Here is a 24,040-nt window from a genome sequence, read left to right as displayed (position 1 = left end):
TCTCACTATATTGACCAGGCTGGTCTCAAACTCCTGGACTCAAGTGATTCCCCTGCTCTGGTCCCACTCCCAAAGTGCTGGTATTATAGCCAGCCTAAGGTCTTTATTAGCCTAGGGCCTGACAGACATTACCTCAGAGGAAGTATTGGTTTCTGTTTAAGAACATAGTCACATTAAGTGCCCTAGAATTTTCATCAGAAACACCTGGAGGAGGGGAAGGAGGAGGAGACCAAAGAGAACCATCTATGCAGAGGGAGCTTGTTTATTTGTGGGCTTTTCTGATGGGAATAGAATTATCCCAGGACCCCAACACTCCCTCCAGTTGAAGCGTATTTTCCTCTTTCTCCCCAGCTGTGTGGTGGTGATTTTAGACCCCAAGGAGAACAAGCAGCAGCACATCTTTAACACCGCCAGGTAGGCCGAGGCCTGGGCGGTGGGGGTAGGGGGCAAGGGTGAGACAAAGGCTCAGCATGCCTCCCCTCCCCCACATGGGTAGGTGCTTACTCGTTCACTCACCTCTTGGCTCAGCAGCATTCACCAGGTGTCTGCTCTGTGCTGGGTGCTGTTCTGTGTGCTGGGGACACAGCAGTGACCAGAGGAGACAAAGAATCTCTGCTGGCTAGAGCGAGACAGACTGTAAACCAGTCAGCTAATTACTGGCTGATCATGATCAGTGCTATGGAGGAAATGATGGGGGATGTCTTGGGGCAGGTTTGTGGGCAGAGAATAGGAGGAAAGCCATATCAGAGGGCTCAGGGAACGCCACCCCGAGTCTGAGACCTGAAGGAAGTGAGAGGTGACCCATAAGAAGCTGTAGGGAGAGCGCTTCAGGCAGAGGGCACAGCAAAGGCAAACGCTCTGCAGTGGTTAAAAATCCTGGGAGGTTTAGAAGTGGCCAGGGATCCGGGTACCTGGAGAAAGGAAGCAGGGAAGATAAGGCTGCAACAGGTAGAAGCCGCATCCCGCCGGCCTTGTAGCCTTGGGGAGGGGCTGGATAGCATGCTGAGTACAGAGAGCAGCCACAGGAGGGCGCCACAGGCCAGGGATGTGCTTTTCACCTCCAGCCCTCCAGCAGTTCTATTCCCTGCTTTGCTTTTCTCCACAAAATTTGCTCCCTTCTGATATGTTGTTCAAATTTCTTCACTGATGGTATTCCCTGTGGGTCTCCCTTCATTAGTATGAGTGCTCTGAGAGCAGGGACTTTCTCTGAGTTCATTTCTGTGTCCCTAGCACCAAAGAGCAGTGTCTGGCACATTGATGGCCATTTCCTTTTTTTTTTTTTTTTAAAAGAGATGGGGTTTCACCCTGTTGGCCAGGATGGTCTTGATCTCTTGACCTCGTGATCCACCCCCCTTGGCCTCCCAAAGTGCTGGGATTACAGGCGTGAGCCACCACTCCCGGCCTAATAGCCATTTTCTAAGAGAAAGACTGAACATGATTTGGGTTTTAGAAAGATCCCTTCAGCTGTAAGTTTATTGGGAAAGGGCCCTCTCCTCTGCCTTGGGGCTAAGTGATCTCTATGTTACCCTGGGGCTATGGTCCCAATAAGGCTGTGACCTTTGGAAGGCACCCCATGTCCCTCCTTGGCATAGCTTAGGCTCAGCTCCTTTGGCCCAGTTCTCCAGGTGGTTGGATAAGGAGTGGGTTTTCTCTTGCCCTTATGGTTCCTACGATATGGTCCTTAAGCTATGGCAGGTTCCTATTACATGGCAGAATTGCATTCCCTCTTGAAAGTGGCTTTTTTGGACCCTTTGCTCCTAACTGTGGGTTCAGTCACTGGTGATAAGGGCAGAGCTGGGTTCCAGTCTCCTGGCTCAAGCGTCTGTTCACTGTGGAATCTCAGGTGAGACACTTCTTTCGGAGTCACCACTGGAAATAAAATAGCTACCTTCAATTGGGAGAGCATTCATAAGGCAACAGCCACAAACCAGAGTTGCGTAGACTTGCCCGACACAGTGTGTTTTAAAGGTTGGATGAGGGGACATTTCAAGTTTTTTAATACAAAAATCCAAATGTCCCTCTTGTTTGGAAAAGTGAGAAATACTGGCCTCTGGGGCCCACATTCCCCTGTGACAGTGATGGGCTGAGCTTAGTGACATTTGTCAGGCCCCTGTGGCCAGTTCCTCTCACCTGTAGGCAGTGGAGTGGGTGGCCCGGATCTGTCGTAGGTGGCATGCAGGTGCCCACCCTTGACCATCAGTGGGTCTGCGTTAGGAAGTGGTGTGGCCAGTGTGGCAGTTTTTACTCTGACTGCATATCAGGATCACCTAGCCCATGGGCCTGACACCAAGAGAAAGCCAAATCAGTTGATCTGGGGTGAAACCTGGGCATTGGCAGTTTTTAGACTTTCTGTATTGGAATAATTTCAGACTTCGAATAGTACAAAGACCTTTTACCTATTTCCCAAATGTTAGCTTTTTTTTTTTCCCCCACAGAGTCTCACTCTGTCACCCAGGCTGGAGTGCAATGGCATAATCTCAGCTCACTGCAACCTCCGTCTCCCAGGTTCAAGCGATTCTCATCCTCAGCCTCCTGAGTAGCTGGGACTACAGGTGTGTGCCACCATGCCTGGCTAATTTTTTGTGTTTTAGTGGAGACAGGGTTCACCATGTTGCCCAAGGTGGTCTCGAACTCCTGAGCTTAGGTAATCTGCCCGCCTTGGCCTCCCAAAGTGCTAGGATTACAGGTATGAGCCACCACGCCTGGCCAAATGTTGTCTATATACATATTCAATTGTTCTGAATTATGAGAATCAGTTGTAGACATAATGCCCTTATATATCTAAATACTTCAGGCTGGGTGCGGTGGCTCACGCCTGTAATCTCAGCACTTTGGGAGGCCTTGGAGGCAGGAGGATCACTTGAGGTCAGGAGTTTGAGACCAGCTTGGGCAACATAGGAAAACCCTGTCTCTATTAAAAATACAAAAATTAGCCGGGGGTGGTGGCGGGCGCCTGTAATCCCAGCTATTCAGGAGGCTGAAGCAGGAGAATCACTTGAACCTGGGCGGCAGAGTGAGCCAAGATCGCTTACTGCACTCCAGCCTGGGCAACAGAGCAAGACTTCATCCCAAAAAAAATAAAGTAAAATAGAATAAATACTTCAATGTGTATTTCCTACAAAAAAAATCCTGACAGTCCTTCTAAATTGTTACACATCCAGCAAAATCAGGAAATGAAAGTGGGTGCATCACTCCCATGCACTCCACAGATGGCTCCATTCAGGAGTCGGCCGTTGTCCCACGATTGTCATTTATGGTCAGAGGATTCTGTGTAGAACCACACATTGCATTGAGTCGTTGCCTCAGTCTCCTTCAGGCTGACATGGCTCTTCTGTCTTTTCTCGACTTTCAGGACCTTGATGCTTTTGAGGATTGTAGACATGGTATTTTGTAGAATGTCCCAGCATTTGGGTTTGTCCGATGCTTCCTCACAGGCAGACTCAGCTTCTGCATCTTTGGCAGGAATAAACTAGAAGGGATACTGTGTTTTCTTGGTGCCTCCTCTCAGGAGGTCTCCTAAGACTGGTTTTGTTGACTGGGAGCACTTTGCCAAGATGGTACCTGCCAGATTCCTCCACTTCAAAGCCTCTCTTTTCCCGTTTGTGACTAGCAAGTATTCTGGGGACATCTTTTCTGAGACTGAGCAAATGTTACCCTGTTCCTCACCAAACTTTCACTCAACTAATCTTAGGCTTTGACACGTTTCAGATGCACCCCAGGGACTTCTAATGTGCAGCCAGGACTGAGAACTACTGGCTTAGAGGTCGGGGCTCTGCCCTGTCTGGTTAGGTAACCTCGGGCAGGGGCCTTCCCTTTGTTGCAGTCACGTCATCTGCAAAGGTGGCTCATGAGAGCCCTGACTCCGTGAAGTATGCATGAGGAATCAGTTCAGTGATGGCCACACAGCATTTGTCAAAGGGCCAGGCAAAAGGTCAGGGCATGCGACAGGTTAGGGGCAGCTACAGACAACAGAAACCCCTTACAGTGTGGCTCAAAACCCAAGGGCATGCTCTTCCTGCATGGTGGGCAGCCCAGGGGTAGTGTCTCTGATCACTAGGGACCCCACTCCTTTTTTTTTTTTTGACACAGAGTCTTGCTCTGTTGCCCATTATGGAGTGCAGTGGCGCAATCTTGGCTCACTGCAACCTCCACCTCCCGGGTGCAAGCTATTCTCCTGCCTCAGCCTCCCAAGTAGCTGGGACTACAGGCACGTGCCACCACACCTGGCTACTTTTTTTTTTTTTCTGGAGGCAGAGTCTCACTCTGTCACACAGACTGGAGTGTAATGGCACAATCTCATCTTACTGCAACCTTTGTCTCCCGTGTTCAAATGATTCTCCTGCCTCAACCTCCCAAGTAGCTGGGATTACAGGCACCCACCACCACACCCGGCTATTTTTGTATTTTTAGTAGAGATGGGGTTTCACCATGTTGACCAGGCTGGTCACAAACTCCTGACCATCCACCTCTGCCTCCCAAAGTGCTGGGATTACAGGCATGAGGCACCGTGCCTGGCCCCATTCCTTCTCTCCTGGTGTTCCACCTCGTTTATTGTGAGGCTTCTGGTCTTGAAGTCAGTTCATGGCCCAAGATGGAGTTCTGGCTGTTGTGTGCTTATTTCAGGAGGGAAACTGGTAGGAAGCAGGGCAAAGAGTTCCCTTTGAGGAGTACTTCGGGAAGTCCACACAGCATGTCAGTTTATTTCTCATTGGCCAGACTAAGTCATGTAGCTATATCTGTGTAGCTGCAAGCATAAAAGTGGGCTTATGTCAGTGAGGAAAGAGAGGCGAGTGGATATCCAGGAGGCAGCTTGCCCTGTTTGCTGGAGTAAGGAGCCACGGGAAGCCTGGGAAGCAGGTTGACTTGATGATGAATACTCCTTAAAGTTGCCAGAGTCTCACTTAAGAGGCATTTACTTAGTTATCTGCACGCCAATTTACCATCTCACATAGGGAGACAATTATTAGATTGTTAAGGAACAAAGGTAAAAACAAGAATAAAAGAAAGGGAGGAGAAGAAGGAAACCATACTGTCTGGGAATGGTGAATCTTGCTGCCGAAAACATGCCAGCTGGCCTGCTCATTCAGTCCTTGTGCAGGCTAGCTAGGAGTGTCAGAAACATTTTGGTTGTTTATGAATTTTCCAGAACACCTTCAGCATTTAGCAGTGAAGCACATGCTGCAAGGCTCCCTTGATATGCCTGCCGGGGTCCTCCCATCAGCACCACCCCTTGAGTTAGGCCAGGCCTGTACCATTTCCTGCATCTCTATTTCCCAGTGTTATAGGGTGGGTAGGATCTTAGGGTACCCACTGTGGTAAAGGGAAAAGAAAGCAGAGTCCTTATACAGTGTCTACCCCATTTGGGTTTGGTGTCTCAGGGTGAAAGGGGCCTTTGCTTTTACCCCCATTTCTTTGTGTACTGTGCTGGACACGCCAGCAGCACTGGCTTTATGGGAGCTGCTTGAGCTCACCCCTCCTGGCCTCTTCCAAGGCTTGGGAGGCAGGAGAGGGCAGAGTGCTATGGAAGTCACCAGGATGGGGTCTTGCTGCCCACCCTCAGTGGAACCAGTGATCAGCTCTTTTCCTTATCCGCAGGAAGTCTCTGAGCGCTCTGGCCTTCTCCCCTGATGGGAAGTACATAGTGACAGGGGAGGTGAGTCATGATCATGATTGAGTGGGAGTGGGGGCTGGGGGGTCTTGGGGGTCATTCCTTCTGCTCCCAGCAGGCCTGGGAATCACTGGAATAGCTCCTTCCTGGGCCAGAACAGCCCAGTGGCAGATAAGGGAGGTGGCTTTTGGGCACACCCTGTGGCAGTGCCATCTTCAGCCTTGACAACCCCTCTAGCCATGCCTGGTACAGAGTCTAGCAGCAGTAATTACCCCACTTTTCCTAGAATGGGCACAGGCCTGCCGTGCGCATCTGGGATGTGGAGGAGAAAAATCAGGTGGCGGAGATGCTAGGCCACAAGTATGGTGTGGCCTGTGTGGCCTTCTCACCCAATATGAAGCACATCGTGTCCATGGGCTACCAACATGACATGGTGCTCAACGTCTGGGACTGGAAGGTAAGAGCCAACCAGTGGGCATGTGGTAGGCAGCCAGCTGCCAGAGCATCCTGTGTCTCGGGCACTGGGAGAGCTATAGGAGAGGATGCAGTAAAATGCCCACTCACCCAACAGATGACAGCTATTGAGCACCTGCTGCATGCTGATCCCTTATTGTAGGGCACAAGACAGGCTCCCAGCTAGAAGAATTATAAATATTTTTGTATTCACCAGCTGTGACCTTAGGCGAGTGACTTAACATCTCTGTGTCTGTTTCCTCCTTTGTTAGATAGATATAGTAGTACTTACCTTGTTGAGTTGTGAGACTTTAGTGAGTTGATAAGCACTGGAAGGTTGGGCTTTGGAACAGCTATGGAGCCGGCAGAAGTGGGTACCAAGTCCTGGCTCTGCCCATAGCCCACTGTGTGACCTTGAGTTGAGCACGTGACATCTCCGCCTCTGAGCCTGGCAGCATTGTGGAGAAGCACCTCCCTCATGGGGCCACTGACAGAATTCTGTGGGTTATCCTGTGAAGGACTCAGGGCAGGGCCCAGAGCAAGAGCCCTATCTGTGACAGCCATAGATTGTGTCATCCTTACATCCCAGCCACGACTGTCCCCAACACTGTGTGTGGGTTGTAGAGCTTAGACCCTTGGTGAGAATTCTGGAACATACTCTCACATGGTGACCTTTCCAAGCCTCTGTCCCCTCCTTTGTTGATGAGGAATGGGCAGAGTGCCCCACATAGGTTTCCCCATACAGCAGCTCTCTGTAGGGTCCCAGGAAGACAGACTTGAAGCGGGGATGAGCAGGGAGGTCCAGGCTGAGAGCAAGGGCACAGATAGTTCAATGGAATGAGTGCTGGCATGAGCTTCTCTGTGCTTATTTTTCCAGAAAGACATCGTGGTGGCCTCCAACAAGGTATCTTGTAGAGTCATTGCCCTCTCCTTCTCAGAGGACAGCAGCTATTTTGTCACTGTTGGGAACCGGCATGTGAGGTTCTGGTTCTTGGAAGTCTCCACCGAGACAAAGGTGAGTTTCTGTCCCTGCCTTTTCAGCCAGGCCCTAAGGGAGTCACCATCGGTGGCAGCATGGGCTCCTGTTTCTCCCTGAGATTTGGGGGCAGTGGTCTCAGACCATTTGGCGTCTCAGGGGCCCAGCTGCTGCTTCTGGGCCTGCTCTCAGGGTGCTAATGCACAGGCCCTGCCGGGAACCCCCTGACCCTAGGACCAGCTCTCATTCTTGGACTTCTGCTGTCCAGCCCCTCTGACCAGAGGGTCAGGGCTCTACTGTTTTCTTTCCTTCTCCTCCATTTGGAAGAGCTTCTTGGGGTTCTCCTGTTTAGTTGTGTCCTATTATCTGGTCATGCAGGGCCCATTGTGACCCTGTTGGGGCTCAGCTGTGTGGACAGTATCTCACTGTGCCCTCTGTGTCTCCAGGTGACGGGCACAGTACCCCTTGTAGGGCGCTCAGGCATACTGGGCGAGCTGCACAACAACATTTTCTGTGGTGTGGCCTGCGGTCGGGGCCGGATGGCGGGCAGTACCTTCTGTGTGTCCTACTCAGGCCTCCTCTGCCAGTTCAATGAGAAGAGGGTGCTGGAGAAGTGGATCAACCTGAAGGTACCACCCTCCCTCTCTGCCATGAGTGGGGCAGAGTCTTTCTCCAGGGCTGCTCATCAGTATTGACCACACAGGTTCTGCTTATATGACTAGTGGTAAATGACTCCCCCTCTGAGCTTCGGTTCCACATCTGTAAAATGGGAGTACTGCTGCCCCACAGAGCTGATAAGGAAGTCAGGTGAGATAATATAGGCAAGGCGTGAGCACAGTGCTTGGTACCCTGAAATGGGCTCAAGGTGACAGTTTTTTTCCCATCACTATTTGATCTGCTTCACATTTCTCTTCTCCTTTGAGCACTCTTGGCTGGTAGAGGACTGCATTTAAATAAAAATCAGAGATACCATTGATTTAATAATTTTTTAGTCAAAAAAGACTACACAAAATACACAAGCTTTTATTTATTTTTACTTTTATTTTTTTGAAAAGGAGTCTCACTCTGTTGCCCAGGCTGGGGTGCAGTGGCGCAATCTTGGCTCACTGCAACCTTCACCTCCCAGGTTCAAGCGATTCTCCTACCTCAGCCTCCCAAGCAGCCTGGATTACAGGCACCTGTCACCACCCTTGGCTAATTTTTGTATTTTTAGTAGAGACAGGGTTTTACCATGATGTCCAGGCTGGTCTCGAACTCCTGACCTTTGGTGATCCACTCGTCTTGGCCTCCTGAAGTGCTGGAATTATAGGCATGAGCCACTGTGCCTGGCCATAAACTTTTAAACTAAAGCGTGATCTATCAATACATTGCAGAGCTCCTTTCCTTTAGTATCTGAAGGTTTCAGTCCAAGCTGTTTTCCCATCTGGAATCAGTTGCCCATTTGGCAATCAGCTGGAGCATTGTGGTTTTCTTTCCTGTTCTTGTCCTGCCTTTGTGACTCACTCTGGAGATCACCTTTGAGGTTAATGGCACGTGGAGGGGTTTCAAGTTTTATCTCTAACCTAGTTGACTAAACCTCATTTTGTCTTTTTCAACCAAGTGAAAAACTCTCAATAGATAGATGTTTAATTCCTCAGCACTAAATGACTTATAAATTAAGTCCTTACAGTTTTGGAAAAACTCCTTTAAGCTGTGTCTAGAGGTCTAGCACTTCCTGATAGAATAGACAGCTCTTCCTAGATACTGTAACTTTTTTCTGTACCGCTTTGGAGTATAGTCTTTATGAAGTTGTTTGGAAGCAATAGGGAATAAAATTTAAGCCTAAAATTCAACCCTGTTACTGCAAGCGACTTACTGAAGTTGCAGTCTGCTGAACAGATATTTTCCATACACAGCTACATTTCCCTGTATAAAGCAGTGACAACTCTGTCCCCATTCATGCTTCTGTCTGACTGCTGGCCCATGTCTTTCAATAGTGGCCATATGTTATATCCTGATTTCAAAAATCTTAAAATATGCTAAAATGGGTGTCTTAGACCCAAGGAACTATAAGTCTTCTTTGGAGGCCTAAGGCTGCTCTGTCAGTCCCCATGTCCCTGGGCCAGACCACGTGAAGCACCAAATCCACTGGGGTCCCCTTTGCCTCCACAGGTCTCCCTGTCTTCCTGCCTCTGTGTCAGCCAGGAGCTCATCTTCTGTGGCTGCACGGATGGGATAGTCCGCATCTTCCAGGCCCACAGCCTGCACTACCTTGCCAACCTGCCCAGGCCACACTACCTTGGGGTAGATGTGGCACAAGGACTGGAGCCCAGGTACTGCCTTGCAAGGAGAGGGAGCTGGAGGGGCACACCCAGAGTCTCTCTGCTGGCGTTCATCCATGCTTCCAGATCCATCCATCTGTCTGTTCATTCCAGAAATACCCATCATGACTCTCAGTCCTGGGTATTACAAGGCAGAAAAGGCCTTGCCTTCTGAGGCAGGCTTCACAGTGAGAAGTGAGGCTGGGTGGGGGAAGAAACAGTCAGTGAGAAAACAAAGGAATAAAAAGTATAATTTCAGATAGCAGTCAGTGTGGTGAAGAACAGTGTGGAGCAGGTGTGAATGTGGTAGAGTGTTTCCAGCCACATGGCTGACCCCTACTAAGCAGCTGCTAAGTTCCAGCCCTGGGCCAGAAGCAGGACACACCTATAATGAAGCAGCAAAATCACTGCCTCTGTGCAGTCTAGCAAGGGGGCTCAATGATAAGCAAGTACACAAAAAAGATCATTTCAGGTCGGCATCAGTGCTTTGGGAGTGCCCAGGGTGGACTGTGCTGATTGGGTGTCTGGTGAGAAGGAGCTGCTTATAGGTGTTTGGAGAGCTGGGTCCCAGCAGTAGAGGTGACCCCCAACTGTGCTTGTCATGGTGCAGGAATAGTAAGGGACTGTGTGGGCAGAGCCCAGTATACCAGGGGAGGATGGTGGGAGACAAGGCCAGCGTGGGGCACCTGTAGTCTATCCTCAGGTCAGTGGGCAGCTGCTGGGGGTTTCACGCGTTGGAGTAAGTGACCGGCCTTACATGTTAGGTCCCTTGGCTGCTGTGTCAAGAGTGGACGAAAACGCTAGGCTGTGGCTTGTCTTCCCCTTTGTTGCAAGTCTGTTTTATGGAATCAGGGGCTACCTAACCAGGGGGTGCTGGGTGTTTAGGGCTGCCTCTTTGTGGATTTCTGGATACTAACTCTTGGGTGCCTTTTCCACAACAGGGCCTGAACAGGGGAACTGGGTGTCATGAAGGAAAGGAGGGGTGAGCAACCCACAGGCAGTGTTGTATTGAGTAGCAGGGTTCGCAACTCTGCTGCCTTCTGTTGTGCTGTGTGACCTCGGGAAGGTGACTATACCTTCCTGTGCTTCCGTTTTCTCATGTGTAAAATATAGTACCTAGCTTTGATCATGGTTGTGAGAATTTATTGCAGATAAAACGCTTGGCTAGAACAGTATAAATGCTCAGTAAATTGTAGCCTTTGTAGGGAGACCCCAGGCCAAAGGGCAGCTCCCCAGCCTCCTTAGGACACAGGCTTTTTGATCATGCGTTGGTGAGGCCAAGAAGAGGTGGGGCCTGAGATACATGCTTATTATCTTTCTATGCTTAGAGAGCAGGAGCTTGGATTGGGTGAAACGATGGGAGAGAAATGTGCATAGGAATCAAAAACCCAATTGCTCTCAGAGCCAGGCAGAAGCTTCCAGTTTGTATCCTCTACATGAGAAGCAAAGCAGAGGAAGAGGGAAAAGGGAGAAGTGGAATTGGAGCAGGAGAGATGCATGGCCACAAACACCATGAGGGATGGCATTGCCGGGGAGGCAGCTCCACTGTCACTAGAGGTGGCTGTCACTACTCAGTGACAGTGATGGTGATTGATGACCCACGTGGCCTTGTTAGCTTCCTCTTCCACAGGAAGGCAGAAGCAGTCTACCCAGATACAGTGGCACTGACCTTCGACCCCATCCACCAGTGGCTGTCCTGCGTGTATAAGGACCACAGCATCTACATTTGGGACATCAAAGACATCAACAGAGTGGGCAAGGTGTGGTCAGAGCTCTTCCACAGCTCTTATGTCTGGAATGTGGAGGTGAGCCCCTTCCTCTCTCTGCCCCTGCTCAGCCTCTGCACAGTTCCCCACAGTTTGGGAACCCATTCAGTAATTCCTTCAGAAGATACTCACTGACCCCCTCCTATGCATCAGGCCCTGTCCTAGGTGCTGAGGACACAGACAAAAACCCTGTCCTTAATGAGCTCACATTTGGGTGGGAAAGGAAACCTAGAAACATCATCAGTGAAAAACACGCCAACCAACAGTAACTCTCTGAAGAAAAATGAGGCAGGGAAGGGAAATCCAGATGGTATTCTAGAGAGGAACAAGATCAGGGAAGGCCTCCCTGAGGACATGACATTTGAGCTGGGACCTGCAGGAAATTGAGGAGTGAGACCTACAACTGCTGGGGAGAACCACAAGCAGAGGCCCTACGGGAGGAACATGCACTGCACAGAGAGCTTTGCTGTGGAGGATGTTTATGTATTTCACTGTTTTGTTTTGTTTTTTTTAAGTTGAAGGCAGGGCATGGTGGCTCACACCTGTAATCCCAGCACTTTGGGAGGCTAAGGCGGGAGGATCACTTGAACCCAGGAGATTGAGACCAGCCTGGACAACATAAGATCCCGTCTCTACAAATAATTTTTAAAAATTAGCCAGGCAGGCCTGGTGCAATGTAATCCCAGCACTTTGGGAGTCCAAGGTGGGTGGATCAGGAGGTCAGGAGTTTAAGACCAGCCTGGCCAAGGTGGTGAAACCCCATCTCTACTAATAATGCAAGAAATTGGCCGGGCTTGGGGGCTCACACTTGTAATCCCAGCACTTTGAGAGGCTGAGGTGGGCAGATGACAAGGTCAAGAGATCGAGACCATCCTGGCCAACATGGTGAAGCCCTGTCTCTACTAAAAATACAAAAATTAGCTGAGTATGGTGGTACGTGCCTGTAGTCCCAGCTACTCAGAAAGCTGAGGCAGGAGAATTGCTTGAACCCAGGAGGCAGAGGTTGCCGTGAGCTGAGATCCAGCCACTGCACTCCATTGTGGGTGACAGAGTGAGACCCTGTCTCAAAAAAAAAAGGCCTGCACCCGGTGGCTCACGCCGGTAATCCCAGCACTTTGGGAGGCTGAGGCAGGCAGATCACCTGAAGTCAGGAGTTCGAGACCAGCCTGACCAACATGGAGAAACCCTGTCTCTACTAAAAATACAAAATTAGCTGGGCGTGATGGCGCATGCCTGTAATCCCAGTTACTCAGGAGGCAGAGAATCGCTTGAACCCAGGAGGCAGAGGTTGCGGTGAGCCAAGATTGCGCCATTGCACTCCAGCCTGGCAACAAGGGCAAAAACTCCATCACAAAAAAAAAAAAAAAAGGCTATGTTTATTTTTTTAGTACAAATTGGGATTTCAAAATCACAGGTTGAGTATTAGGGATGCTCATAGCTATTGAGTTGATGCTTCCAGAACCTAGTTCTTACGGACACAAAAAATGGTGGAATTCGAATATCCCCAGTAACTCATTTGCTTTTTCCCACATTGTACATTCGACAATCTGAAAATGACAACTATTCAATTCTGAAGACAGTTAAAACAATTGTATTGTGTATGTTCTCTCTATTCTGTCCAATTTTAAAAATAATTTTACCGTATCTACAGGATCTGAATATGTAGCCATTATATACTATATTCTCTCCCTTTTGACCCCCATTTATTTTGGAATAGGGAATTATATATATATATATATATATATAGGGGTAAAATAGCCATTATATACTATATTCTCTCCCTTTTGACCCCCATTTATTTTGGAATAGGGAATTGTATATATATATATATATATATATATATATAGGTAAAATATACATGACATAAGATTTACCATTTTAACTATTTTAAAGTGTACTATTCGGTGGCATTTAGTACACTTAAATGTCATGCAGCCATCATTACTCTAGTTTCAGAACATTTTCATCACCCACCCCTCCCCCCCAAAAATCCTGTGTCTGTTAAGCACTCCTCCCCATTTCCCACTCCTCCCATCCCTGGAAATGACTAATCTGCTTCTGTCTTTATGGATTTGCCTGTTTTGAATATTTCTTTTCTTTCTTTTTCTTTCTTTTTTTTTTGGGGGGCGTCTTGCTCGTCACCCAGGCTGGAATGCAATGACACAATCTTGGCTTACTGCAACCTCCACTTCCCAGGTTCAAGCAATTCCCATGCCTCAGTCTCTAGAGTAGCTGGGATTACAGGAACATGCCATCATACCTGGTGAATTTTTTGTATTTTAGTAGAGACAGGGTTTCACCATGTTGCCCAGGCTGGTTTCGAACTCCTGTGCTCAGGCAGTGCACCCGCCTCAGCCTCCCAAAGTGCTAGGATTATAGGCGTGAGCCACCATGCTGACCTGAATATTTCTTATAAATGAAATCATAGAATATGTGGGCTTTTGTGCCTGGCTTTCACTTAGCGTCATGTTTTCAAGATTCATCCATGTTGTAGCATGTGTTAGTACTTCATTCCTTTTTATGGCTGAATAATATTTCATTTTATGGATAGAACACATTTTGTTCTCTGTTCACCAGTCAACATCCACTTGGTTTGTTTCTGCCTTACGGCTATTGTGAATACTACTGCTATGAACATGCAAGTACAAACTTTTTTTTTTTTGCGATGGAGTCTCACTCTGTCGGACAGGCTGTAGCAGTGGTGTGATCTCCACTCACCGCAATGTCAGGCTCCTAGATTCAAGTGATTCTCCTGCCTCAGCCTCCAGAGTTGCGTGCTACCAAGCCTGGCTAATTCGTATTTTTATTATTTTTTTTTTTTGAGGTAGAGTCTCCCTCTGTCACCAGCTGGAGTGCAGTGGTGTGATCTTGGCTCACTGCAACCTCCGCCTCCTGGGTTCAAGCAATTCTTCTGCCTCAGCCTCCTGAGTAGCTGGGATTACAGGCCTGCACCACCACATCCAGCTAATTTTTGTATTTTTAGTAGAGATGGGGTTTCACCATGTTGGCCAGGATGGTCTCGATCTCTTGACATGATCCACCCACCTCGGCCTCTCAAAGTGCTAGGATTACAGGCGTGAGCCACCATGCCCAGCCTAATTTTTGTATTATTTTTTTTTTTTTAGACGGAGTTTCGCTCTTGTTACCCAGGCTGGAGTGCAATGGTGCGATCTCGGCTCACCGCAACCTCTGCCTCCTGGGTTCAGGCAATTCTCCTGCCTCAGCCTCCTGAGTAGCCGGAATTACAGGCACACGCCACCATGCCCAGCTAATTTTTTGTATTTTTAGTAGAGATGGGGTTTCACCATGTTGACCAGGATGGTCTCGATTTTTTGACCTCGTGATCCACCTGCCTCGGCCTCCCAAAGTGCTGGGATTACAGGCGTGAGCCACCATGCCCGGCTAATTTTTGTATTTTTAATGGAGACAGGGTTGCGCCATGTTGGCCAGGCTGGTCTTGAACTCCACCTCAAGTGATCCACCCACCTCAGCCTCCCAAAGTACAGGGATTATAGGCGTGAGCCACCACACCCGACCTTCTAGTTCTTTCTTTAAGTTATATCACTTTGTTTCTGAGTTTTTCTAGGTTGGTTTTCATATCTTGGATCATTTAAAAAATATCTTTTACCTTCTTTTGAAATAGTAAGTTACAGTTTTTATCTTTTTTTGTGAAAATATGTTTCTGGTGTGCTTTTTTTTTTTTTCAAGAGTAACTATTGGATTTGACCTTGGTCCTTTCCTGTTGTTCATTTTTATATGATACCGGTTTTTCTGAAATTTTAGAAGATGGTGTGCTTCAGGACAGTTTTTCCAACTTCACAAGAAAGAACTCGTCTTCTGTTTTTTTGGGGGGGACAGGGTGGCCTGTTTTGTTTTGTTTTGTTTCTTTTTAAGAGAGTCTCTCACTCTGTTGCTTAGGCTGGTGGCATGATCACAGCTCACTGAAGCTTCAACCTCATAGGCACAAGCAATCCTCCTGCCTCAGCCTCCTGAGTAGCTGGGACCATAGGCATGCACTACAATGCCCAGCTAATTTTTTATTTTTGGCAGAAATGCGGTCTCACTATGCTGCCCAGGCTTGTCTCAAACTCGGGCTCAAGCAGTCCTCCTGCCTGAGCCTCCCAAAGTGCTGGGATTACCTGCTTCTGTTATTTTTATAGTGTATGTCAGCCTGCTTTCTGATACTTCCTTTTTATGGTCCTCTTTAGGTGTTATGTCTCTCCTTTAATCTGAATCTCCTGTTTATTTCTTCTGTCCCTGTTGTTATTGATCAATTTTGTTTCTACTCTCAGCAGTTTCTCTTCAGTGTGGGGCTTTGTCCTGAAGGGGAGCCCTGGCAGCTCAGTTTTGAGAGTTCACAGGATCTTCTCCGGTCCCTTTAGGGCTTACCCCTTGCACGCAAGCATTGCTGGGGTGGATGAAACCCTCCCAGTTTCAGCTGCTGTTCAGTTTGGCCAGTGTGCTTTCCAATGAACACCTGTTGACTGCTTTGGAATTACTGTGCTGCTGGGTCTGTGAGATGCCTCGTTGCTTCTCTGTCTCCCACATGCATGCTGATGATATGTAGGTCTTGTGGCTGGTGGTGGTTTGTCCCACACACTTGTATTTTGAGGGTGATGGGAATATTTTGTCACTGAGTTTTGCTATAAATGTTGTCTGTAAGTTTGGGTTTTGCTGTCTGGTTGATGTTTTTCTTATGTGGCGATTTTGGGAGATTAAAAAAATTAATGCCACTACTGTCATCTTCCCGGTTCTCAGTCTTCCATATTTTGAAATCTCTTTATATAGTGGCTGTTTGTCCCTTTCAGCTTCATTTTAAATATCTTTTGTTCTGTCTTTCAGTTCACTTAATTTTCTCCTCAATTATATCTAATCTTTGGTTTTTAGTATTTTTTTATTAATTTCTAGAAGCAGTTCTATTTTGTTGTTTTTCAGCCCTGCTTGGTTAATCTTTATAATTTCTGGTTGGCTGCATACTTTTAATCTTGTCAAAATTATCTTTTAGGCTGGGCATGTTGACTCACGCCTGTAATCCCACTACTTTGGGAGGCTGAGGTGGGCAGATCACAAGGTCAAGAGTTTGAGACCAGCCTGGCCAATGTGGTGAAACCCCGTTTCTACTAATAATACAAAAATTAGCTGGGTGTGGTGGCATACACCTGTAGTCCCAGCTACTCAGGAGGCTGAGGCAGAAGAATCGCTTGAATCTGGGAGATGGAGGTTGCAGTGAGCTGAGATCTCAGTACTGCACTCCAGCCTGGGTGACAGAGTGAGAGTCTCTCAAAAATATATAAAATATATATATATATAATATATGTAAACATATATAATATATGTAAATATATATCTTTTAGTTCTTTTTTTTTTTTTTTTTTAAATGGGGTTTCACCATGTTAGTCGGGCTGGTCTTGAACTCCCGACCTCAGGTGATCCACCCGCCTTGGCCTCCAAAGTGCTTGGATTACAGGCATGAGCCACCGTGCCCAGCCAATCTTTTAGTTCTTTTTTTTTTTGAGACGGAGTTTCGCACTTGTTACCCAGGCTGGAGTGCAATGGCGCGATCTCGGCTCACCGCAACCTCCGCCTCCTAGGTTCAGGCAATTCTCCTGCCTCAGCCTCCTGAGTAGCTAGGACTACAGGCACGCGCCACCGTGCCCAGCTAATTTTTTGTATTAGTAGAGACAGGGTTTCACCATGTTGACCAGGATGGTCTCGATCTCTTTGACCTCGTGATCCACCTGCCTCGGCCTCCCAAAGTGCTGGGATTACAGGCTTGAGCCACCGCGCCCGGCCTAGTTCTTTAAACATGTTAGTTGTAGTTATATTCTGTCTGATAATTCCAATTTGGGTGTTTTTGTTTTGTTTTTGGTTTTGATTTGTCTGTCTGTTTTGAGACACAGTCTCATATGTTGGCCAGACTGAACTTGAACACCTGGCCTCAAGCAATACTCCTGCCTCAGCCTTTCAAGTAGCTGGGACTACAGGCATGCACCACCTCCCCTGACTTAATAATTTCAGTATTTGAAGTCTTGCTAGACTCTTTTGCTTCCGCTGCTTCTTGCTCATGGTACATTGTTTTCTTTTGTGCTTAGTGATGTTTGACTGAGTTCCACATTTCCCTTGGAAGTTTATTTGAGGTTATGTGTTAAGGCCTAAGCTGAAGGTGGGACATGTACAATATATGGTAGCATTTTGTGTCCTTTTTTTTGCCTTGTTAATTTTTAGCATAGAAAGTACTGCATGATACCTGTTTATCTGTAACCTACTTTTTAAAAATTTTTTTTCACAAAAATTCAACACTAAGTCATAGTGCTGTCATTGAGTCACCTTTTGCCTTGTCCTCTGGGAACTGTAGGTGTATCCTGAGTTTGAAGACCAGAGAGCTTGTTTGCCATCAGGATCTTTTCTGACTTGCTCCTCAGACAACACCATTCGCTTCTGGAACTTGGACAGCAGCCCTGACTCTAACTGGCAGAAAAACATCTTCAGCAATGTGAGTGGTTTCCTTTGTGAGCCCTTTTTTTTTTTTTTTTTTTTTTTAAATAAACGAAGTCTTGCTCTGTCACCCAGGCTAGAGTGTAGTGTCGTGATCTCAGCTCACTGCAACCTTCACCTTCCAGGTTCAAGTGATTCTCCTGCCTCAGCCTCCCGAGTAGCTGGGATTACAGGCGCCAGCCACTGTGCCCGGCTAATTTTTGTATTTTTAGTAAGAGATGGGGTTTCACCACATTGGCCAGGCTGCTCCCAAACTCACTTCATGATCCACCTGCCTTGGCCTCCCAAAGTGCTGGGATTACAGGTGTTAGCCACTGCGCCTGGCGTGTGAGCCATCTTTCAGGAGGAATAAAGACCTACTGTAAGCGTGGATGCAGGGGCAGGAGGGACTCTGATGGACCCTAGATGTTAGGTTCCACCAGGGCAAGAACTGGCAGCCAAGGCGGGTCCCTCTCTGCGTCCCTTCCTCTTGTTTCTGTTTCTCCTGCTCCCCCTCTGAGGTGGCATGATCTGTCCCCTCTGATTCTCTGCCAGTTGGCTCCTGCTTTCCAGATGTGTGGACACAGCCACTCCAGGCAGCCCCAACACACCCAGCAGAGGTGAAATTGCTTCCTAAGTCTTGAGATGGAACTCCCTGGGAGAGCAGCTGATGAGCCCAGCCATTCTGGGGCTCCCCTGTCCACTGGCTGCCACACAGTGAGGCCTCAGGGGTGTGCAAGCAGAATGCTGGCGAGAGCCATGATGGGAGGCTGGGGAGAAAAGTTTGCTGAAGAAATTTTGGTTAGCATTGCGAGGCCAGCGAAGGAGCCTCTCTGGGAGCTGAGACCTGAGTCATGCATTCATTTATTCTGCAGATATTTATTAAGGTCCATGCCACGTGCTTTGCTGCATGCTAGGGACACAACAGTGACTAAGACTCTTCTCCTGCTGCCCTGTGGCACACACAATCCAGTGAGGGCAAACAGTGAACTAACAACCATCCATGTTATGCACAATCACAAGTGCGGCAAGCACCGTGAAATGTGCAGGGTGCTAGTAGGACATAGAGCAGCAGCATGTGAACTTGTCTGGGACATCCGGAGCAGCTTCCCATGGAAGGGACAGCTAAGTTGAGATTGGGAGGAGTAAAGAGGAAAGGGAAGAGGGTCAATACTTAGGCATTAGCCTGTACGAAGGCCATGGGGTGGGAAACAGCTGGGTGAATTGGAAAACAGGAAAGAGGCCAATGCAATTGGAACTAAAAAGGCCCTCGATGCGAGAGGCTGTAGCAGGTGCACCTTTATTACTACCCTCATTCCCCACCTAGTGCTACCATCGTCTCCTCTGTACCTGTGACATACAGGCTGTTTTTGGCTGCACACAATAGAAAAACTCAAAAGAAGAGGTAAAAGTTAGGCTTCTGACTCATAAAAGTAGTCTGAGTCTGAAGGTAACCAGTTTAGACCATTCTGCAGGAAGCCCTTAGGGATCCAAGGGCCTTCCAGCTCTCTGTCATTTGAAGAAGTAGCTTATGTCCTCATAACCCAGTGTGGCTGTGGGGCTCCTGTTATCATATCCAAGTTCCAGGCTGCAAGATGAAGAAAAGACTTGCTTCATATTTAATTGTTCAGAATTTATTCACATATTCTCATCTAGCTTCAGCGGAGGTGAGACGAGGAAATAATTATTCTGATTGGCAAAACTCCCAGCTCAAAATTAGAGTTGCTTTACTAATGAAGAAGAGACTGGCTGTGGAGGGACACGATTTCAGAAGTGCTTCTGAGCTGCTTGTGGTGCTGACCTCAGCCCTGTCCTTCCTGCAGACCCTGCTGAAGGTTGTGTATGTGGAGAATGACATCCAGCACCTGCAGGACATGTCACACTTCCCAGACCGGGGGAGCGAGAATGGAACACCCATGGACGTGAAAGCTGGGGTGCGGGTCATGCAGGTCAGTCCTGACGGCCAGCATTTGGCTTCAGGCGACCGAAGTGGAAATCTGAGGCAAGTGGGTCCTGGCAGTGTCCAGTGTACACCTCCCAGCTCCAGCTCGGGTTCTCAGGATGGTGGGCAGGAGCCCTGGCCTTGCACCTCCTGCTGCCCATTGGGAATGAAGGGCTGTGAATAGCAATCTGGTAACCTGCCACCCTTGGGAACTTAAGCTCGGAAGGGGCTTCCAGAAGGGCTAGAGCAGGGTAGCTACCAGGACCTCAGCAGCTGAGGTGTGCAGACTTTGCCTATAGAGTAAACAGATAAGCTCACATGACTCTAGGGCAGAGTGACACTTTCACCAGCCACATAGTACCAGTGCTGAACTGCTTGTGAAGATGCCAGCTGGAAGAGGGTCCTGGTGGCCCTGAGAGAGGGGCCATGAGGGTGGGATATCTGAGAGTTCAGGCTGCTCATGCGCCCTGTCGAGGTTTGTCAAGATGTTACCAACCCAGTAGGTGCTAGTGGGACACAGGCCCTGTCACTAGGGCCAGGTTTAAGATGACAAATGACAGCAGTGACCACCTGGGTGCTGGAGCCACTGGGAAATGGAAGAGAGTTGGGGGAACTAGAGGAGACATAAAGGGGCAGCAGCCACCAGGCAGTCCCAGGAGAGCGGGTTCCAAGTTATCACATCTTCCTGTTGTTAAGAAGAGCAGAAAGTGCTGAATTTTTTTGTATGTGAAATTGTATAATTTTTAAATATTGGCATCTGTTTTGATACCACTTACTGTGTGAGACCAGCTCTGTGTCAGTGGGCTCTTCACACTGACATGGCACTGTCCAGAGTGGCAAAACGGTACCAAGAGCTAACATGGGATAGCACTCTTCTCCCTTGCTGAGCGCTGGCCTGAACACTGTGTTGACCAATTTAATCCTCTCACCGACCCTCTGATGTAAGTGACGTTATTGGCACCAAGTGTCTGGACCAAGATCACACGGGTAGAATGGAGAAACTGGGATGACCTGATGACTGATTTCATTTGGGGAGAATGAGGAAGGTCTAGATTTGATACTCTTTTAAGAATGAGAGACTGGAATCAAATGTTCTCATCCATAGCTCCTATGCTGGACTATGGCCTCTGGCCCCTAACCCCTGGCTCCTGCCCCACCCCAGGGACCACCTCTGATGCAGCCCTGCATGTGTGCCTACCCCTCTATAAGACTGTCCTAGGTTCCTGGGGCTATGTTCTGGCCCATGCACCACAAGGGGCTGCTGCCTGCTGAAGTGCCCTCCGGCCCAACATGGCTCCCTTTACGATGGCAGTTTTCTAAATGAGAAAAGTGGTTGTGCATCTCTAGAGTATTTGGCCATGATAAAGGGGTTCTTATGTTGCCAGCCTAGCCATTCTGACCTTTCCTAGCAGTGGCAGAGCGCAGGGGGCTGGGGTGTGGGGGCTTTAGCAAGCAGTGTGTGTCTCCCAGGATCCACGAGCTGCACTTCATGGACGAGCTGGTCAAGGTGGAGGCCCATGATGCTGAGGTGCTGTGCCTGGAGTACTCTAAGCCGGAGACGGGTGAGCCCACAGCGAGGATGGAGTGGGGGTCAGGCAGGGAAGGAGCCGCCTTGGCAGAGCCACAGAAAGGGGTAGTTGGTGTCTGGTGGGACTGTGGATGGCAGCTGGGAGTCTTGTGTTTGGTAAGGGCCCCTGTTGCTGGACCGCAAAACCAGAGTGACTGGGACTCAGCTTGACTTGCCCACTGCTGGCCTGAGCACTGGCCTGAACAACCCAGTAGGTGCTAGTGGGACACAGGCTAGCCCCCAAGCCAATGGGGTAGATGTATGAATGAGTGAATTCTGAATGAGCTAATCCTCTACTGGTGAAGATAGATTGTTAGGCATTCTTTTCTTTTTCTTTTCTTTTTTTTTTTGTTTGTTTTTATAAAATTTTTTGTATTTTTAGTGGAGATGGGATTTCACCATGTTGGCCAGGCTGGTGTTGAACTCCTGACCTCAGGTGATCCACCCACCTCAGCCTCCCAAAGTGCTGGGATTACAGGTGTGAGCCACCGCACCTAGCCTAGGCATTATTTTCAAAAAATTTGAAGCCTGTGGAAATATTGGGAGAATATTATAATGAACACCCACACGGGCTTCACCCAAATTCCTCAAGGTTTTTATTTTTTTTGAGATGGAGTCTTGCTCTGTCACCCAGGCTAGAGGGCAGTGGCACCATCTCGGCTCACTGCAACCTCTGCCTCCAGGATTCAAGTGATTCTCGTGCCTCAGCCTCCCAAGTAGCTGGGATTACAGACACCCACCACCATGCTTGGCCAATTTTTGTATTTTTAGTAGAGACGGGATTTCACCATGTTGGCCAGGCTGGTCTCAAACTTGACCTCAGGTGATCCATCCTCCCTGGCCTCCCAAAGTGCTAGGATTACAGGTGTGAACCACCGTACCTGGCTTTTTTTTTTTTTTTTAATGGGACGGAGTCTCACTCTGTCACCCAGGCTGGAGTGTAATGGCCCATCTCGGCTCACTGCAACCTCTGCCTCCCGGGTTCAAGTGATTCTCCTGCCTCAGCCTCTCGAGAGTAGCTGGAATTATAGGCACCCCCCCACCACACCCAGCTAATTTTTGTATTTTTAGTAGAGACGGGGTTTCACCATGTTGGCCAGGCTGGTCTCAAACTCCTAACCTCAGGTGATTTGCCTGCCTTGACCTCCCAAAGTGCTGGGATTACATGGCGTGAACCACCATGCCCGGCTCCTCAAGATTTTTTCTAGGCTGGGCACTATACCTGTAATCCCAGCACTTTGGGAGTTATGGAGTTGGTGGAATTAGGTCCTCATGTGATCTTCCCCATGCTCTTCTTTCATTCTCCCATGCCCCATGACCTGTGCCCCATCAACTTGTCTTTATACATCTCTTTACTCGGTTTGCCTCTCCTGATCTCCCCTCTGCCTCGGGTCATGTTGTTAAGCCTCAGGCATAGCAAGTGACCAGAGTAGGAAAGGCTGGTGGCAGATGGGAGTCTGGCCACAGGCAGTCAGTAGGACCTGGACAAGACCCAGGTAGCCAGACCTCAGAGGGTGAAAGGGCACTGGTTTCAGGAGAGATTGAGAGGTTGCCAGGGATTTACCTGGTGTACCAAGGAGTCGGACCCAGCAGGCAAGAGTTCTGGGCTCTGCTGGGGTATCTGCTGTGGCTGTCCCTGGAGAAGCACCCATCGAGACTCATCCTCCCTGAGCTGGTGGTGAGGAGGTGAAATGTCAGGGTGTAGGGGCCCTGGGAAAGACCACACACAGCTGAGGAAGTGGCCCTTGCCAGGCTTGGGCCAAGTTGGCCCCCTTCTCCGGGACTGGGCAGCTCAGTCATACTGCCCTTTGGGAGGCCAGGGCACCCAGGCAGCCTTCAGGAACCAATCTCATCCTCTCCTCTCACAGGGATGACCTTGCTGGCCTCAGCCAGTCGGGACCGGTTGATCCATGTGCTGAACGTGGAGAAGAACTACAACCTGGAGCAGACGCTGGATGACCACTCCTCCTCCATCACCGCCATCAAGTTCGCTGGTGAGCCCCTTCCTTCCTGCTCCCTGTGCCTCGCTAGCTACCCTGCTAAAAAAGGATTTGTTCTTTTAACTCTCCTGTCAAATATGTATCCAAACAAGTGAATACAGTGTCTGTATACAATATAAAGAATAATGACCTGGGCAGGGAATGGTGGCTCACGCCTGTAATCCCAGCACTTTGGGAGGCTGAGGAGGGTGGATCACCTGAGGTCAGGAGTTCAGGACCAGCCTGGCCTACATGGTGAAACACCATTTTTACTGAAAATAAAAAATTAGCTGGACGTGGTGGTGCACCTGTAATCCCAGCTACTTAGAAGGCTGAGGTGGAAGAATTGCTTGAACCTGGGAGGTGGAGACTGCAGCAGGTCACGCTTCCTCCCCTATATGGGGCTTACTCCCTTCTGTGAGCCAATGACTCTCCTTGAGCAACATCTAATATTTGTATGTCAGGCCTGGACCCTCTCTCGAATATTCTGTCATGAAGGAGCATGTCTGATGTGATGAGACCCTAAGAGTTTTATATTTGTTCTGCCTTTTCATCCTCACCAAACTCTTAATCTGTAAAGAAATGAGAATAATAAAAGCAAGAATGTTTCTAGTACTTACCATGTTGCAGCCCCTATTCCAATGACTTCATACCACTCTCCAGGGAAGGGACTGTCACGACACCCATTGTACGGACAGGAAGCTAAGGCTCAGAGGGGAGGCCCAGCTTCAGAGCTGTGTTTAACAGCTTTGACTCTAGCACCAGAGAATGCCTGAGTTCAGTCCTACTCCTGTCCTCTCTGCGTACCTTGGGACAAGGACTCTGTGAACCTCTGTGTTCATGCTTGTCCAGGAGAATGGGTGGTGAGCATTCAGGAAGACTAGGTCCATGCCCGGGGCCTGGCCTAAGGCTCATGTGGATCTTGCAATTGATCTTGATGGCCTGAGCCTCCCAGCCTGTCTCCACTGGTCCCTG

The 24,040-nt window shown here is 48.7% G+C and overlaps 1 protein-coding gene across 5 annotated transcripts in view; it reads left to right on the top strand.

Annotated features, from left to right (window-relative positions):
* WDR62 (WD repeat domain 62) overlaps positions 1 to 24,040 on the top strand; it is a 52,513-nt gene that overhangs the window by 5,717 nt on the left and 22,756 nt on the right. For all 5 annotated transcript variants that reach the window (XM_064381444.1, XM_021676542.2, XM_021676541.2 and 2 more), the window contains exons 3-13: positions 352 to 414; positions 5,596 to 5,653; positions 5,895 to 6,065; positions 6,939 to 7,076; positions 7,484 to 7,666; positions 9,189 to 9,349; positions 10,953 to 11,142; positions 17,459 to 17,596; positions 19,401 to 19,579; positions 20,990 to 21,081; positions 22,955 to 23,080. In XM_064381444.1, coding sequence (XP_064237514.1) covers positions 352 to 414; positions 5,596 to 5,653; positions 5,895 to 6,065; positions 6,939 to 7,076; positions 7,484 to 7,666; positions 9,189 to 9,349; positions 10,953 to 11,142; positions 17,459 to 17,596; positions 19,401 to 19,579; positions 20,990 to 21,081; positions 22,955 to 23,080 — 1,499 coding nt within the window. The remainder of the gene's footprint in view (positions 1 to 351; positions 415 to 5,595; positions 5,654 to 5,894; positions 6,066 to 6,938; positions 7,077 to 7,483; positions 7,667 to 9,188; positions 9,350 to 10,952; positions 11,143 to 17,458; positions 17,597 to 19,400; positions 19,580 to 20,989; positions 21,082 to 22,954; positions 23,081 to 24,040) is intronic.

Source organism: Aotus nancymaae, unplaced genomic scaffold, assembly GCF_030222135.1.
Source record: "Aotus nancymaae isolate 86718 unplaced genomic scaffold, 86718_ANA_hifiasm-v0.15.2.pri h1tg000028l, whole genome shotgun sequence".
NCBI classification, from domain to species: domain Eukaryota; kingdom Metazoa; phylum Chordata; class Mammalia; order Primates; family Aotidae; genus Aotus; species Aotus nancymaae.
This window is presented reverse-complemented; position numbering and strand designations above follow the sequence as displayed.